General features: G+C 36.6%; 3 protein-coding genes across 6 annotated transcripts in view; 2 read left to right on the forward strand and 1 right to left on the reverse strand.

Moving 5' to 3' along the window:
* The window catches only part of RNF19A (ring finger protein 19A, RBR E3 ubiquitin protein ligase), a 38,390-nt gene extending 34,120 nt beyond the window's left edge, over positions 1 to 4,270 (forward strand). For all 4 annotated transcript variants that reach the window (XM_058175729.1, XM_058175731.1, XM_058175728.1 and 1 more), the window contains 2 exons: positions 1,485 to 1,628; positions 2,161 to 4,270. In XM_058175729.1, coding sequence (XP_058031712.1) covers positions 1,485 to 1,628; positions 2,161 to 2,851 — 835 coding nt within the window. In that variant the 3' untranslated portion in view covers positions 2,852 to 4,270. The remainder of the gene's footprint in view (positions 1 to 1,484; positions 1,629 to 2,160) is intronic.
* A 148-nt stretch (positions 4,271 to 4,418) lies between these two features.
* The window catches only part of FBXO43 (F-box protein 43), a 49,825-nt gene continuing 35,819 nt past the window's right edge, over positions 4,419 to 18,424 (forward strand). The window contains exon 1 of the mRNA XM_058175732.1: positions 4,419 to 5,787. The gene's annotated coding sequence lies outside the window, so the exon portion shown is untranslated. The remainder of the gene's footprint in view (positions 5,788 to 18,424) is intronic.
* SPAG1 (sperm associated antigen 1) overlaps positions 11,093 to 18,424 on the reverse strand; it is a 28,393-nt gene continuing 21,061 nt past the window's right edge. Inside the window, exons 14-19 of the mRNA XM_058175727.1 lie at positions 17,714 to 17,889; positions 16,923 to 17,064; positions 16,330 to 16,456; positions 14,886 to 15,050; positions 12,667 to 13,038; positions 11,093 to 12,562 (exon numbers count right to left, since the gene is read on the reverse strand). Of these exons, the coding sequence (XP_058031710.1) occupies positions 12,431 to 12,562; positions 12,667 to 13,038; positions 14,886 to 15,050; positions 16,330 to 16,456; positions 16,923 to 17,064; positions 17,714 to 17,889 (1,114 nt within the window). The 3' untranslated portion in view covers positions 11,093 to 12,430. The remainder of the gene's footprint in view (positions 12,563 to 12,666; positions 13,039 to 14,885; positions 15,051 to 16,329; positions 16,457 to 16,922; positions 17,065 to 17,713; positions 17,890 to 18,424) is intronic.

Here is an 18,424-nt window from a genome sequence, read left to right on the forward strand (position 1 = left end):
ATAGATGTTTTATAGGCAACCGACAACGTCATTTTATAATTTATTCCCCAAATTTTTTCCCAATACTCTTAATTCTATATTATATCCCAGATTTTTAGCCCAAATTACCATTGTTTCCTTCACCGTTTCCTCCTCCATTTTAAATTTAAGGACACATTTTAGTAATTATTTTCTCATCGGTCCCTGTTAATATTGTATTCATTTCTTGCTGTTGGCTCTGGAATCCATATAATTCTAAATCTTTTTTATATTTTGTTTGGATTTGTAAATAAGGCCACCAATCTATTTTAATTCCTTCTTCTAATAATTTTTGTTTAGATTTCAAATTCCCTTGTCCGTCTAACAACCCTTTATAGTTTACTATTTTGTTTAAATCAGTTAAATTGGGGTAGACCAAGGCTTCCATCATTGATACCCATCTTGGAACTTTTGTGTAAAAGTTTCTTTTAATCTTCATCCAAGTTTCTAACAATACTTCCCTTACTTGATGTCCCTGGAAGTACTTGTGGGCTTTACTATTTCCCTCCCAGATAAAGGCATGCCAACCCCTCTGTAGATCATGTCCCTCAATCATTAGCATTCTTGCATTTTTTAGATTTATCCATTCTTTAAACCATGATATTACCGCCGCCTGATGGTAGTGTTCCCAATCTGGGAGGCCGAAGCTACCCTTAGTTCTAGAATCTTGCAAAGATTTTAATTTAATTCTGGATTTTTTCCTGACCATATAAATTTACTAATAATTTTATTCAATTTGTCAAAAAAGTTTCCCCCCCAATTTTATAGGTACTGTTTGAAATAAATATAAAATTTTTGGTAGGACATTCATCTTTATAGTGGCAATTCTTCCAATCAATTTTGTAATTTTGCCCAACTCTCTAAATCTTTTTGAATTTGTTGCAGTAATTTTACATAATTGTCTTCCTTTATTGAGGACATTCATGCCATTAGCCAAATGCCCAGGTACTTTACTTTCTTCACAACTTGAATTCCTAATTTCTCCTCTAATTTCTTATTTTGGGCTTGCATAAGGTTTTTGGTAATTATTTTCATTTTGTTATTATTTATTATTATTATTTATTATTCTTGTTCGCTGCTTGCATGTGTGTGCTCACCCGCCACTTTGGCCCAGTTCTGAAAAGCCTGGTAGCTGGCCGCGGTCTGGGGGTTGGGGATCCCTGGTTTAGGGAAAACACTCTTGCATGAAAATGAGATTGTTGTAAATGGAAAAACATGTGATATGTTACCACACTAGAAATTAACTGCTTATATTATTTGAAAGGTAACAATTTAATTCTGGCTATTTCTCATGTTTTTTTTTTGTTTTTTTTAGGATTTACTTCTATAATTTATTAAGGGATATTTTACTTAACTTGCTGTGAGAATTCTTCACTGGGTGGCTGGTAAACATTTAAAAGATTTCAATATATATCACATTGAAAAATGCAAGTTACTTATTGAGCTAATACTGAATTTTCACTAAGGTTGGAAGTCCAAGCAGATGTGCAGAAGGAGAGATGCAGTTTGAGTGGCGAATCTGGCACTGTTAGCTTAGGAACAGTGAGTGACAATGCCAGCACCAAGGCAATGGCTGGGTCCATTATAAATTCCTATGTCCCATTGGACAGGTAAGTTTGAACTATGTTGGTAAAATCAGTATTTATATGCTGTGCAAGAAATCTCTGGTATGATTATTAATTGATTATGTACTATCAAGTTGATGTTGACTCTTAGCGACCATAGATATATTGTTGTGGTAAGAGTTATAAATAACTATGTCAACTCCAGAGTATATTTTGTTTTTTAATTTAATTTAATTGATGAGCTTCTGGCACATGTATATCTAGGAAGGCATTTTGCCTACTCTAATAGCATGCAGAAGTTTAGATATCTCAGATCATATTGTATGGAAATTTCAACTGTGTCAACTTCTGAAGCCAAAATATGATTTGAAAATCAAAACCTCTCCTAGTTTTGTCTTGGTCTTATCAGATCTATAATATAGAATCCACATAGTTTCTGTAAAAGAAATATTAAAAGTAATATTGATGAATCATCCTCTTAGCAAGATAGGACATCCTTTTTCAAACTTTGCATTAATTGTTGCATACGCGTTTTAAAATGCTGTTTATGACCAATTTTAACTTTTTTCTTACTTAGAGATGGTAGCAGCATGGAGGTACAAGTAGACATTGAATCGAAGCCTGCAAAATTCAGACACAACAGTGGGAGCAGCAGCGTGGATGATGGTTGTGCTGCAGGCCGCAGTAACGCTGGTAGTTCTTCCGCCTGCTTGTCTGATAACAAATCAAGTGTCCCCAAGTGGTCCAAAGAATCATCAGCAGGGAAAAAATGCAAAGGTAAACTCAGAAAAAAGAATAGCACGAAGATAAATGAAACCAGAGAGGACATGGATGCTCAGTTGTTGGAGCAGCAAAGCACCAACTCCAGTGAATTTGACTCTCCCTCTCTCAGTGATAGTGTCCCGTCTGTAGCTGACTCTCACTCAAGTCATTTTTCCGAGTTTAGTTGTTCTGATCTGGAGAGTATGAAAACCTCATGCAGCCATGGTTCCAGCGATTATCACACCCGCTTTAATACTGTGAGCATTCTGCCAGAGGTCGAAAATGACCTCTTAGAAAACTCTCCTCACCAGGGGGGCAATTTGCTGTTTATGCCAACTGCTCCAAACTCAGAGGTTCCCCAGCTGAGTTACATTGCTGAAGAATGCACCTGCAAGGGGACTTCCAGTAGTGCAGGTGTGAATACTGGTGAAACACTGAAAGAAAGAAACAACAACCATTCACCCCTGGTTACGGAGTTAAGCACTTCACTTCAGACGGAGATTTAAACCTGTTATGTGCTGCAGAAATGTATTTACCACTAAAGAGCCTTGCCAGGCCACTTTAAGAAGCAAGGCTTCAATGCAACTTACATTTGGATATATGTCTCTATTAAGGCTTGCGTGGAACTATGTGAAGTGACATGAAGATTATATAACAAGTGCATTACAATAAAACATTATATTGATGTTTTGTATTTTTGCCATAACTTTGCTGAAAGTCTGTATTTGGTGAACTTGAATGGGGAAAATTGGCCACTTGTAGGCTTCGTATAAAACCTCAGTATGGATTTCAGGTATACAGCAGAAAAACCAACCTCTGGTCAAAATGAGTTGCTGTAACCATACCAAAAAATAAGTTCTGATAATTTTATGTGGAGAAGAATATCATTATGTTAAGTGATGTTGAAACACATTCTTTAAGCAAGGTTATGACATATAGCATAACTTTAAATTAAAAAGAAATTGGTACTTGATATACAATAGGTAGCAAAGTGACGTCTCCTTATAAGAAAGTGGGGGTAATTTAATTATATTTGCAATTGACAGCAAAATAGAAGGTTTACGATATAAGGTGTATAAAGTTTTTGTACAATGTAAGAGTAATTAATGTTATCATAGTAGAGAACCTGATACAGTCACCTTCACCAGGGGACTTCAGTTATGCTGTTTAATTCTTGGTGCCTTTGGAAAAGACTGGGTTTATAAGTGCCTGGTCTGATGATTTCACTGTTAAGTTTTCCAGAATGTTGTCAGTTGCCACCTTCTTGGAATCTAGAGGAAAACTGCAGCGAATCAACTAACTGTGGTAGATTAATAGGATTCATAATACTGAAGTATTAGCCTACCAAAGATTCACTCAGGCTTTTAGCAGATAACTTTTCTGACATCATTTTGCAAATCACATGCACAGAAAAAAAAAAGCACAGTGCAGAGCTTGCACATCTTTGAAAATGGGCTCTAAAAATGGCTGGCTTGCAGGGAGGGGTGTGTCACATGTCCTGCTTATGGTTCAGCTGAACATGAGTTGAAGCTCACTTAAGCGCCTGCACTGTTAAATGTTTGCCACACGAATCATAATGATGTATGCTCTCTGCTCCTCCTACAAGACAGAGAGAAAGAGAGAAAGATTTGGATTTTGGCATAGAAGCCTTCAGTAATTTGGTTTTGTGTGTGTATGTGTGAATGAGGCATTTTTTTTGTAAGTATTGCCATTATGGTGCTACTGAAAATACACGAGAAGAAGGTTGTTATGGGCCACAGCCATCTTCTCTGGCCTCCTTGATTATTTTCTTTAATCAGCTTATAACACTAGTGTCAGATACATTATTTGGTAATGCTTGTTATGATATTTGTATATTTGCTATTTTTTGTTTGCTCAATGGAGTGTGTAAACTACATACCTGAAATAAATGTCTGAGTACTATTTCACTGCCTTCTGTCCTTAGATCAAAGGGCTTTTTACAATACATGGAACACTTGTAGACTTCGAATTTACGTTGCATTATTCTGAATTACATTCTCTCCTCCAGAAGTCTTTCACATCTGCTTTATTGGTGTCAGAGAAGCAGAACTTCTCTACAAGAACCAGGCTTCATATTGGGGAAGGACTATCATACATAAGCTTTACAAAGCAAAAGAGTTCCAGATTCCAACTCTTTCCAGTTAAAATTGTCCAGTATTAATGATGTGAAGATGCCTTCTTAGATGTAATCACTGCTTGGTTTACCAAATTGAGTTGATCAATGCATCTACTTGTTATAAAGTATCTTCCTATGTATGAGTCTAAGAGGTGGAATTAATTGAATGTAGACTTGCCATTTTTTGTACATCACCAGCCTTTTCTTTGAGTAATTGAATTGAAATTTAGCTGCAGGGAGGAGACGATCTTCACTGATTGACCATATTTTCAGATTCATTCTGTTGTAAAAGGTCCACCAGTCTTATTTTATTTTATGTCTTATATTTGGTTGTCTTAATTTGCACAGTAATATTTTTCAGAAGTTTTTTTGCTGTGGTGAAAAGTTATCAGTCATATAATTTAATTGTATAAAATGCTAAGTTTAACTTTTTAAATATCCTACCTAAATGAATTTCTGAAACAATGTAACATTCATTAGAGTGAACACTATATTTTGCATCTCAATATGCTAGGCTGCTGTCACATGTAATTTTATGCAAGTTTCATTTAAAATTCAGGCTTAATTATTATTTCTCTGTAACATCTCCCATATCCGAAGAAATAACTGAATCAAGTATTGAGAATTAAGAGCTATTTCAACAAGAAAGAAAAGTAAGTTCCAGCTGTATATCCTTCAATTTGCATATGGAAGTAATTTACTCCATGCAACTAATTTAAATCAAATTAAGAAACAGCAAAAACAATTGTTACACTTATAGGAAGTACCATTGGAATCACTAAAGGCTGGACAAAAAGGCATTATTTATTTCTCTACCTAGCTGGAAGGCATGTGTTCAAAATCCTTCCTATTCTAAGAAGGAAGCTCCTTCCTTATATTCATGGATATTGAGTTAAGTTCGGAGGACAAGATATTCCTCGTTTAGTGATCACAATTGGGATTGGAACTTTAGTTGCTAAATGAAGTGGGAGCTAAGTGAAACTGCATTTGTGCTTATGAACTTACTTCAGCTTTACAGATCTGCAAAAGATAAACATGAGTGATCGCAAAATACTTTTTCATTAGTTTGTAACCGAATAGTTGCTAAAAGAGGCAGTTGCTCAATGAGGATTACCATTGTTTAATATTAATGTATAAAATTACCAGCAAAAAAGCATCAGAAAAATGGAAGAACAATATATAAAAATAATAAAACAGAAAGATTGAATAATGTGGATTTTTAATGTCTGCACTGATGAATTCTCTCTCCTTCTGCAGGAACAGACTGATAGGTCTATCATTGAATGATCAGAATGGTTTATCCTGGTAAGTTGTTCTACTGTTTTCAATCACCAAAGATAGAATTGTCAGGAAAGGAATATTCTGCAATAGCACCCCAGAGAGAGTCGGTAGAGTTGATGCATCTCTATTAGACTCCCAAGGCACAAAACTTTCTTTGAAATCTTACACTAAAGAGGCAGATTTGCCTGCTTGCAAATTTCTAGGGAAATCAAGAAGCTCCAGTTGAATATATGACTCCAAATCCACCTAGTTGGCTCCCAATCCAAAACTGAGATTTTATACAAGAGAATACAATTGCATCTTGCCATACCACTATGCAGTCCCTACTTCTATTATGGCTGTGGACAGCTCTGTATCAAGCCTCTAAGTTGATTTAATACATATTGATAAATTATTTGGATGGAGGAGTTAAATATCTCATTTGCCGATGACACAAAAATAGATACCAAACCCTTAAGGAAACTCAAGATTCAAAAGAACGTTGATAAGCTGGAACAATGGGTAGAATCCAGCAAGATGAATTTCAACTGGCAAACAAAAAAATCTTGTGTTTGGAGAAAAAAAAAGACAAGAATATGGAATGGCAGAAACCATACCAGGCAGCAGTACAGTATATAGTATGCAACAAGGGATCTCCGTTTCCTGGTGGATCACAAGCTGAACATGAACCAATAGGATGATGCAGCTTCCCAAAAGGGAAATGAAATCCAAGCTTGCCTCTTAGTGAAGATTTTGTACAGACATAAGGTTTTATTTATGGATGATGGAATAGACTTTCTGGAAGGTGGTAGGCTGTTTCACTGGAAGCATTGAATGGAGGATGGATGATCTTATCACTTGGACATGCTGTCGTAGTGGATTCTTACACAGGGAAGGACTTTGGACTCAATAATTGTCTCCAAGATTCCTTCCAAACATTCTAGCATTAGTACAGTGATGGATGTGAAGGTGCAGGTTGTATGACCATTCTCTGTAAATGGATTTTTCTCTTAGTGTAAACTTCATGAGAATTAGGCTTCTGGTGTCTCTTGCGATTTCTTCCTTTTTTCCTCATTGAATACAAAGGCCGAGAGCGAACAGGATTGCAGATAGGCAGAGGTAGCAAAAAGGCAGGATCCACTTGAACTTCTGGATATGACTTCCTTGCCTGTCTTCTTATGTGCTCTGGAACAGCTGTTGTTCCCTGTTAAGTGGCTTAATATTGAGTATACTACTGCTGTTGAAACGGCCTTACTTGCGGAGAAAGATGAAAGGTAAAATTTCCCATGTTTTGTGTGAGTAGATGTGCCCAACAGGAACTTATTTGATGGAAGCCATCAGGCTGGATTGTATCTACATTCCAAAGGGCTCTCCCCAGCCCTGAGCAATTTTCATATTGCCATTCTGGTGGAGAGGAAGAAGCAGAATCCATCTCACGTACTTGCCACTCCTATGCTGTCTTGCTAATCTCTGCAAAGAATCTTGTTGTTAGATGGCTGTCATTATTGATACGACTCAATGTTAACCTGGATGTTTGAGGTTCCCCTCTACTGATGTTGCCCAATGTTCATATAGGTTGCTGGAAAGTCACTGCAGTTGATGCCAGCTGATACCTTGACCATTATTTTGCTTTGGTGTCTGGAAGCGGTTGCTGGATTGCTCAACTGGGGCTGTTCAGTTTCGGTCCTCTTGCATGCCACTTGCAACACCATTCAGGTGCTTGTGATTGACAGAGTCTGCATTCGTGGACCTTCTGTAGTGCTTGTTATTTGATATGTGGTTCTGCACATCACCCACACACTTTACAAGTTGCCTGGGCTTGCCCACATGACTTCTGCAATTTTTCAGGCTGCCAGAATATCTATCTCTGAATATCTATCTCTGGGGTGTGGAACCTGGAGAAGAATCTGGGCAGTTGGTTGTTGGTCAGGCTGGCAAAAAGATCTATTATGGGCAGGCCGAATTTGTTCATGATGGAAAGAAACAGATCCGGATTTAGTTGCCACTCTGATTGGTCGATGGTGGTCCTGCTCAGCCAATGCGCTTATGTGTTGGCGATTCCGGATATGTGTGCTGCCTGTAGTGATAGAAGATGCCTTTCTGCCCACAGGCCCATCGCTGCTGCCTCGTTCATCAGGAGGCGAGAGCGGGTTCCCCCCTGACGGTTTACATGAACCTTTGTGGTTATGTTGTCCATCAATAACAACCCATGATGGCCCGCTAACTGTGCTCGGAAGTGTCTTAGAGCCAGATGGGCTTCCCTCAGTTCCAACCAATTTATGTTGTTTTTGAGGTCGTTGGGAGTCCAGCGACCCTGGGTCATCTGATCTAGGAGATGAGCACCCCAGCCGTAGAGACTTGCGTCCGTGGTAAGGAAGAGGCGGTGATGTTCCAGAAACGAGCAGCCTTTTGCTAGGTCTGGGGACATCCACCACTGCAGGGATTTCCTGACCTTTGGGGGCAGGAGGATCCTGGTTTCTGTATGACTGGTGCCTGCCCTTTGGTTTGGCAGAAGTAACCATTGTAAGGGTCGTGAGTGGAGGCGTGCCCAGGGAATGATTGCAAGACAAGACACCATCTTTCCCAGTAACTGGGATAGCAACGATAGTGGGACCCGTCTGAGTGCCTTTACCTTCTTTTATCGTGTCTCTGATGTTGTTGAAACGGTCTCGAGAGAGGAACACCTGGCAAGATCTGGTGTTGATTCTCGCCCCCAGATGGACTATGTCAAGTGATGGCACCAGATGGCTCTTTTCTCTGTTCACAGATAATCCGTGACCCTGTAGGGTTTGAATCGTTACCTATCTATCTCTGAATATGTACTTGAAATGTATCCTGCTCCTTGGCCACAGGTTTTTTCCCCCTCTAGTCCTCAAAGCATGGTTGCTCCTTTTAGGAGGCAGAAATGGATATGGGGCAGAAAATAGGTGTTTAATTCACAATCCAACTAAAAAAGATGCCATTAATGCTTTTCCATTGGCTTCTTTTGGTAACCAAGAATTGTTTGGTTACTAAGACTTGGTGTGTAATTAGACACATCTTGCTTTGCACAGTGCCTCCTGGTGCTCAAATAATATCCTGTTCTGATTGTGTAGGTTCACTTCACAGCAAACGTAAGAAGCCACAATCATTTGTCAAGCAGAAGCAGGCAATATCTATCCTGCTTGTTGTAGTTAATTTAGGATCTATGGACTAAATGGCTATTGTCACCCGGTAATATATACACTTCATATGTTATTGTTAAGGACTGTTAAGGGAATCGATACGTAAACGTTTCATGCTTCATATAGCACATTCTTACCATTTTAAAAGTATTTAATATTTCTATGTGGCAATCTGATATAATTTGAGAAAGCCTTTTAGATACTAAGAAGAAAGTCTTATTTTGAATATATTGCAGATGGAAACTGACTAATTGTATTACTTCATTACCTCACTCAATTTCAACAAAGTTCCCTCTTCAATACAAAACAAATACATAGTCTTCTTTTATCAGATAAGAAAGTCAATACATCATTTGCAAAGTTTGGGAAACAGCCATGAATATTGGTAAAGAGCTGGTTTCCTTTTGACAAATTTTCATCCATTTAGTATTTATTAGGCTATTATTTATTCCTAGTTTTTGATCTGTAACTTGATATTATTAAATGTATATACCTTTTTATTAAAACAAGCTTAAACTTTTATGTGACTGCAGGATCCAAGCTAGGAAAGAAGCTGCTGCCATAATTGGAAAAAGCTTGTGTATGTTCTTATGTTCTACCTCTGATGAAATGGAAGGAGACTTTGTGCTAGAAAGCATTGAGCCTGAATTTGTAGCTCTTGATGTAGATGTTTTAAGCAATTATTTCCATCCCATGCTTTTCAAAGCTATACATTAAAACTGCTGTTCTGAAAATATCTTGGAATGGTAAAGTCATATATTTAGAGCAAGTACAGGTTTGGCTCCTTAACTTATTCTTGCTTCAATGCTGTATTTGAACAGCCAGTATTTATATTTTACATTATCTAAAGAATCTTGTGGTTTGTGGTGGGGTATGCATACTTTGAAAACAATTGGGAGGACAGATCTCCTGTGAGCACAGTAACATTCTGTGATTCATTAACAGAGCCCCTCTACTTTCCAGTTTCTGCAGCTACTTTGAGAAGTCACATCAACTTTAATGAATCAACTCCTTAAAGCAGTGTTTCTCAACTTCAAGATGCATGGACTCCCAACTCTCAGTATTCGCCACCTAGCATGCTGGGGAGACTTCTGGGAGCTGGAATCCATGCAACTTAAAGATGATGGTTGAGAAATGCTGCATTTTTTCAAATGTGAAATGCTAAAATTTGGATATTCTGATATGTAAATGAGATGATTCATACTGTAAACTATAAGGAAAATATAGTATCTCCCCTTCTCCAGCATTCACAGAAAATAAGCACAGAGTTCTGTTCCAACAGATTAAAAATGCTATGATGATTTACCCAAAATAGTCCAAAAAATCAAGGAATGAGTTAGATATTACTGCCATTGGTTATTACTGGTAGCTGTTTCCGAAACCATTTTTCTCTGGGTTTTGATACACCACTGAACTGTCTGAAAGATTTAGGGATGCTGTTAAGGCAGAAATATTATTTTTCAAAGCAAATCAGGACTTGTTCAGTGAAATCTCTCTGTGGAGAGCAGAGATGATAGCTGCAGCAAAGACCAAAGAACCAATGAGTAGACTGGCTTTTTAGAACCTCTCTGGACAAGGAAAAGACAGAAGATTGCCCACATGTGCTCCAGAAGACTCCTCCTTCCAGGAAACCTCAGGACAGATGTTTTCCATAGATTTGACCACCAGGGGATGTTGGGCTTAGCCAATTTGCTCATACATGGTGGGGGTCTTTGAAAGGATACTAAGTTTCTAACTTTGCTACTAATAAAAATTGCCTATTTAACTATCTTAACACCACTACACATCTTTGGAAAGACAAGATCACAAGCCACAATATTTAAATGTATGGAACATCAAAGATGCATTGATTTAAGAGAGACTACTATAGCCAAATCCAAGTCTGAAGGAATCTTAATAGTCCATATTGTGTTTTTATACTAGATTATGACCGTTCCCCTAAAACAGAGGTGGGGAACTGTGGCCCCTTTATGACTTGTGGACTTCAATTCCCAGAAGTCCTGAGCCAGCATGGCTGGGTCAGGAATTCTGGGAGTTGAAGTTCACAAGTCATAAAAGGGCCACAGTTCCCCATCCCTGCCCTAAAAGATAAACTGCAAATTGAATTGGTACTATCAAATTAAATTGACCACACTTTTGTAAAGCAGTTATATTTTAATCCATAAACACCAAACCAGTTTCTATGTTAAAGAGACCAAATGTTCACCTCAGGAACTGAATAACCAGTATCCTACAAAAATATTTTGGGGCACTCTGGAAAAAAAAGCTGTTAACAACTAATAAAAATAAATGCCCAATATCTTTCTTTTAAAATATTTATTCATTACAAGTATTTTTATATCAATCAGCTCAATACCTTATTACAAAAATCCTTCAAGGGAAATAATTCAAGTGGATAAGCTCTTAACATTTTTTTTTACAGTTTCTAATCCAAGAAAACATTTAATTCAAAATAGTAAACGTATCAAATAGTACTTCTGTACTATTTCCTGTAATATAATTTGGATTGCATACTATTAATAAATTAGTTTTCAGTTTAAAATATAATAACTATTGCTTCAAAACATTTTTTACACATCTGGCTTCATATTTGCTGTTCTGCAGTCAGTCACTAGCTCGGAGAACTCTCCCTTTGTATATTCAATGGAAGCAATTCAGAGGAGATTCAAATATCTCCTGTTGCAACCAGCTGCTAAAAGGTTCACACAGCTGTATACATTCAGAACCCTCCAGCATGTTAATTCTGTCAAAGTAAGGCAAGAAATGACTCGAGGATTATCTTGATAGCCATACTCAACGTAAGCCAGATGAATTTGGAACAGCAAATGAAAGCAAAACTGAAGTTGAAATATATTATAGCTTGGTATGCATAGTGTCCATTTTTCCCCCAGCTGCAAAAACAAAGAGTTATCACTGGGTTACATTTTCATAGTCTTTCAACACATCCCCACTTAAAAATAAGACTCACAATTCCTTATTTAATGGGGCTTATTCAAAGACATTTGCATTGCAGTGTCAATCACCATTTTTGAACAGTGGTTTTTCTTTAGTAAAATCCCCTATACTAGAAGAAAATGAAACAAAAACAGCTACATATAACCATTTGAACGCTTTCCATATAAGTATTATCATTTGTTTAACATCCCTTCAGAAAAGGAACATTTTAGACTATTTCCTTGGCTTTCTGGGACTGTGTCCTTGTGGCTCACAGTTCTCTTTCTTAAGCAAATATAGAGAATTTTTCATTTTTTTCTTTCCTATCTAAATGAGTCGGTCAAGTCCCAGTCCTACGTCTAACCTATTTGTTGATATAAGTGCAGGTGCTAAAGAGTAGGGAACATTCCCATGAATAAAATAATTGTACAATAAAACTTATACAAGGTGAAGGAGCTGATTATCAAAGTGTATGTAAAATATGCAGCATATTAAATAACCCAGATAAAACTATTTGTTTGCTTTCCCTTGGTGTAAGATGAACATACACACTACGCATATTTGTATGGAGTAATTAAAAAAGAAACTGTTTACAGTTCAAAGTTTTTCTTAAGATTCTCAAGATCATTCAAAGAAAATTGTTGGTCTTGCGTGTTGGAAAGAGAAGCCAGTAGCTGCTGAACCTGTTCCATTTCATTCTTACCGAGAAGTGTCTGCACCACCTGAGCAAAAAAAGTATGCGCACTTAATTAGTACTTAAAAATGACATTTACCTAAATACAAGTGTTATTTGAAAAATAATTTACACTGAAGACAATCTGCTCACCTTAAATCTTTCAGCTTTACTTAGGTAGAAAAGATGTTGGTATACCAGATTAGGGTTTTGGCTGAACACATCAGACTGCAGAGCTTGAATAATGATGAGAAAAATATCTCCTTCTAATTTGTTGCTTAGTAGTACTGGCAAATCTTTTGGCTCAATCATTGCTAAGAGCTCTGCACAAGCAGCAATGTCCTTACTGGCATTCACAATGTTGATCATCTGCCCAAATTCATAGGCATTTGATGGCTTAGAAATGATTAGCTTTTCTGAGTTATTCAATGGCATGGCTGTTCCAATCTCCTCTTTAGCATTGCAAGGGTTTATTCCTGTATTTGAAGAACACGTCTCTGTATCATCTTCCTCTTGTTCATTTACCTTCACAAAGAAATAACCATGCATTTGGTCAGCCTTAATAAATACATATAACGTTAAAAAAATCATAATTACAGTAAGCAGGAGTCAAGCCATAAGAACTTTTGTAACCACTTAAAAGACATTTAAATGTGTCTTTGGAGAAGTTCATTCATAATGTTCTTATTTTCATTTATTCTTCCTAGATTATCTTCCAAAATGTTCCTGCTTATATATATATGACTTGCAGCTGATCACAGAGAGGCTGATTGAGTTATTCTCTAGTGCCCAATTCTCAATGGGTTGCTAATTTCATGGGAAAGTTCCATATGATCACTCCAAAGTGACTTGGTAGTAGTCAATTATTTATAGTTCACTTTTCTCCAAAAATGTCAATTGAGGCTAATAGCAATAACAATAAAAATACACAAATTAATTGAAAGTACAACTAAACTTTAAAAATATATATAGCATCCATAAAACATCAAACCAGAAAATCAGCTTAGCAGTTTTGTTGCAAAGTCCTGCTCGGGAATAGACAGAGCATTAACAGAGATCAAAGTCTGGGTGAAATCATCAGAGGCCATCTATTATTTTCCCCTGAATTGGTTTCTCTAAGGAATAAGATGTTAAATCTTAAGGCATATTGGTAAGTTAGAATACGATATTTCAAAAGGTCTGGTTCCCAAGTCATAAAAAGCAATATATCAGCTTTGCATCACGCCAGATCAGAAACAAACCAGTGGCTATTTTCATCACACAGTATAAGCTGTTTATAATTGGCTCTAGTTAGGAGTTGAGCCTGCATTATATATAAACTGAAGTATCTCAAGGGCGGTCTTGCATGCAGTATGTTAAAATAGTACAACTGGGATGTAAGCAGGCTCTATATCATGGTCTCCAACCTTGGCAACTTTAAGACTTGTGGACTTCAACTCCCAGAGCAAAGCTGGCTGAGGAACTTTGGGAGTTGAAGTCCGCAAGACTTAAAGTTGCCAAGGTTGGAGACTCCTGATCTATATATTGTGACTGAATCTGACATGCTCAGGAACAAACATGCTAGTTTTAGTGGGGGATTCCTGAACCTCATAAAAAATTGGGTGTCTGGACCACAAGACTCCCTAACTAGGAAAGAGGTTTCAAGAGAAATACAACTTCCTCCAGAGTAGAGATAGAAATCTTCATGACCAGCTACATGCAAATTTTGACTTCTCTGGATTAGGATGCAGATCGTTTGCATTCATCTTGTCCATTATTAATCTCAGCTATTGCAGTAAAATTTAGAACAGCCTCACTAATTTCAGGGAAAAAAAACATGGAAGTGGTTGTTGCCTTCATATGGGGAATAGCAAATCCAGAACGTAATTTGCCAGTTTCAATATACATTAAACAAAATGTTCAGGGAAACAAAAGCAAGGTATTATCCTGACAGACATCACAGACCAATGGCTAATGTATTGAAGCGATATCTTCCAGCACCATTTTTCTGAAATCAACTTGAAGGAGGGCAGTTTCTAATTTACATCTTATCAAGGTCATGAGTCAACTATTGGTGTTTCCAACCAGCTCTGTCCAGCTTTCTATCACTGAAAATTTGTTTTGGGGTTATTTCACTATTGAAAAGTTGTATACTCCTCATGGGGACTCTATTTTGCAGTGGAGAATTTTAGTCTGCGCATGCCAAAGTGGGGAAGATTAAACTATAAAAGTGTAGTTCAAACTGACTTCTATATTTCAAGCTGTATATTCTTACAAAATATCTCCAAACTACCATATGTATTTGGAGAACGTATCAGCTAAAAATAAAACTACAAATAAAATCTAGCAATTTGATCTAAAGCTTTTAAGCCTCAGTGGTTTTTCTTAAATACCTCTTGGATTTCAATTTTTTTCCTTTGCTTTGGCTGATTGTTGGCTGTAAATTCACGTCTAAGTTTAAATAGTTGAGTTGTTTCGTCCAGTTCTTTCTGTGCCTCAGCAATAGCGGAATCAATTAGAAGAACTTTATTCAGATCTTCAATACTAGCTTCGTAGTTCTGAAGTTAGAAAAATCAATTACTGGCTTAAATAAGAAATTGTTGGAAAAGTTACAATATTTACTTATAGTCAGAAAAATAACCTGGATTTTTACTTTCATGTTTTCTATTTTCCCCCCAACATTTTCTAAATGTTACTATATTTATAGCTATTTGCTAGACTAATCTTTAATCCAGCAGGGATATTCTTATGTTCTTAAGGAATCCATTACTGTGGTGAGTGATCTGCTATACAAGCTTTTGGTTATCAAAGTAAGGAGGAAGCTATGTTATCTCTGTTACCAAGACCTCGTGTAATTTACAAAAACATATACCAGGTCCCTTGGCAAATATATAGAAGATTCATTTTATTTAAGATAGGGCCCCAACAATCATTCTAAAAGCAATAGAGATAGCCCTTCACTTATGACTATTCACTTAACAATGGTTTGAATTAACAGACGTCTGCCAAAAAAAAAGTCATTTATAACCTGAACTCAAACTTATGACTGTTGCCCTGCGTCCTTGGTGGCAATTGCAATTTGGCCACTTGGCAGCTGGTATGCATTTATCACTATTGTAGCATCCTACTGTCATGTGATTTGCTATTATTATTATTTTTTGCTAGTTTTGTCAGGAAAAAGAGCCATTAGCTAAGCTGGATTTGTACTTACAACCACGTGACTCGACATACAACCATAACAACTTATAACATAAATTCTATGCCCAGTTGTGATCATAAGTTGAGAACTATGTGTAGAGCAACACTTAAAACATGTGAAACTAGAAACAATTTTTTCTCCAAATACCCTGTCACTATGCTCCCTTTCCTTGGCTTTTACATCCTGAGAATTATCATCCAGCATGCCTCTGATTACACTCCGGTAGTATCCTATGGATTCCAGCTGCTACAGTTGCAGGAATTCTTCATATATAAATCAGCTAAATGCATCCACTGCTTTTTGGTTTTTACTGAACTCTAGCAGTTGAACCTGCAATGGCTGTGTCCGCTTAAATCTGTCTTGCCAATGAAAGGGCAAGTCCTGGAGATATTTGATATTATTGGCTTTCCAATACTTCCTTAAAAATGTATCCCATCTGGTTTATATTAAAATAGTTCTTACTATTTGGGTCATCCCAATTCAGCATTTTTCATTTTGACATCCTTAAGCCTTCATGCTAAGTTCACTTATTATATAATAATGTTACATTTCATGCATCATTTTTATTTTCATATCCATTACACATATCTAATGGGTAATATCTACAGGTTAACAGATACAACAGTTTTTGATCTTACCTCTAAACCTTTGTATGCTAGAGCTCTTCTATATAAAGCCTTGATATTAGAGTCATCTATCTGAAGAACATGATCACAATCCTTCTTGGCTTCTTCATACTTAAGGAGTTTCAAGAAACAAAGAGCCCTAATATAGTACAATCAGAGACAAGAAAATGTAAGATCATGTTGCAACATTCAAAATAGCTTGATGCTTATGCTCCTATTATTTCTTATAGTCATTTGCCCAGCTCTGTAAAGTATTTCCAGCTGAACAAATTATGGACCCAAATGCCATATTGGTATCGATTTACGGTGCTATAGTAATATGAATATACAATATTGCAATGGTATAATAGATAGGGTGTTATATGGAGAATGAAGTCCATTCAATGGCTTTGGGCTAATTATTATCTCTTACTTCACTTGAGAGATATTAAAATGGTAAAATGTATATTGCTTGGAGCTCCTGCAGGAAATATAAAAATGGTATCTACAAAATGGGAATTATATTATATTATATTATATTTTTCTCCACTAAAACTAATGATAACTGCCTAACAACCTGAACAAAGCTGGCTATGATTTAGATGCAGTATTAGATATCTTGTTACCTGTTAGTGTAGATAATCTTTTCCTGTGAATTTAGCTTTATGCACTCGTTGTATTTCATTAATGCTTCTTCATATTTACCCTTTTTCACAAATTCATTTCCTTGATTCTTAAATAGCTTGAACTTCTCTTCTGCATTATCACCTATTTGTCAATAAAGATAAATAGATGCCCATTCATTAATAGCTAGAAGAATATTTAAACCTATTCAGAAAGCAAGTTCAAATACTTATAGAACATTCCTTTCATTATTAAATAAGGGGGTTTCCACATGCTCTTATCAGTGCGGCTAACCTTATGATCTCACAAGACTTCTTTGCCACCAAAAAGTCAAAACTAAGCACCACGCTTTCAAGATATATTAAACAGATGCACATAGCCACTGGCCCCAATGCTGCATGAGGAATGTGAAGCAAGATATGAGCTGAAAAATAGTGTATGGTCAATTCTTAAGGATTGCAGTAGTAAACATTTATTTCCAGTGAAGGAGAGACAAAGGCCATCCCGAAAAACGCTATATTTAAATGATGCAATCACCAGATTGTTTTAATTTCTACTTCTAACTACTACAGTACTTTGGATTTTGTCGGCTCCAAGACATGGTCTGATTTTCTGAGATGCTCTTTCGTAGCATGAGACATTGCAGGGAAAGGAAGGCTTAGGAATCCTTTAGCATAAACAATGAAAGGCAGCATAAACATCTCTGTGGATATGGAAACATCTCAAATATAACTATTTTTCCATAATAGTTCACTAATGATTCTACTGGTATACTAAAACAATATAGACATACTAGGAGTCTGTGACAGTTGATTTCTGCAAGTATTTGCAGTTGTCTTTTGTTTTGACTCTGAAGTAAAGCTTTCTCCATCCCACCAGTGTAACTGAGCAGAAACTGGGACAACAGGTATTGGTGGTAACTTCTCCCTCCAATTTGGGCCATCCAGATCTATTAAGGTTCTCGTTATCCTAAAGTAAAACAAGTTTTATTATATATAACAATAGTTTTATTAAAAATGCTCACAGCACTCAGTGTTACCTCAGATCTATGCATGTACAGATTTAAAGTCTTTCCAACCTTTGTTTTGTTCAGAGCAGTATTGGCCACTTAGATTATGCTGTCCTTAAGACATTTAGTCTCATTTCTCACTAGGTGTGAAAATGTTAATAGTAATCTTTAAGCAACTCTAAAAACATCACAAGACACCAATTCAAAAAATAAATAAATAAACATATTGAGATCTCTAGGCCATTTCAATTTAATTTAATTCTGTTTAATAAAGTCCAGAAACAAATACTTAGCAAGCTGAAAAAAAAAGAATTACCAGCAGGAGGAAGAGGAAGAGAAGGAAGCAGCTGAAATAAGGAGATGGGTTGCCAGGAAGAAAAGAGTAATAAGCAGTGAAGGGAAAAGTATAAATAAGACCTAGAAAGGGGGAAAAAGTCATTGGGTTAAGCATGACAGACAGAAACATTTTTAAATAACAAGCCAGAAACCAGAAGT

Source organism: Ahaetulla prasina, chromosome 3 (assembly GCF_028640845.1).
Source record: "Ahaetulla prasina isolate Xishuangbanna chromosome 3, ASM2864084v1, whole genome shotgun sequence".
NCBI lineage: Eukaryota > Metazoa > Chordata > Lepidosauria > Squamata > Colubridae > Ahaetulla > Ahaetulla prasina.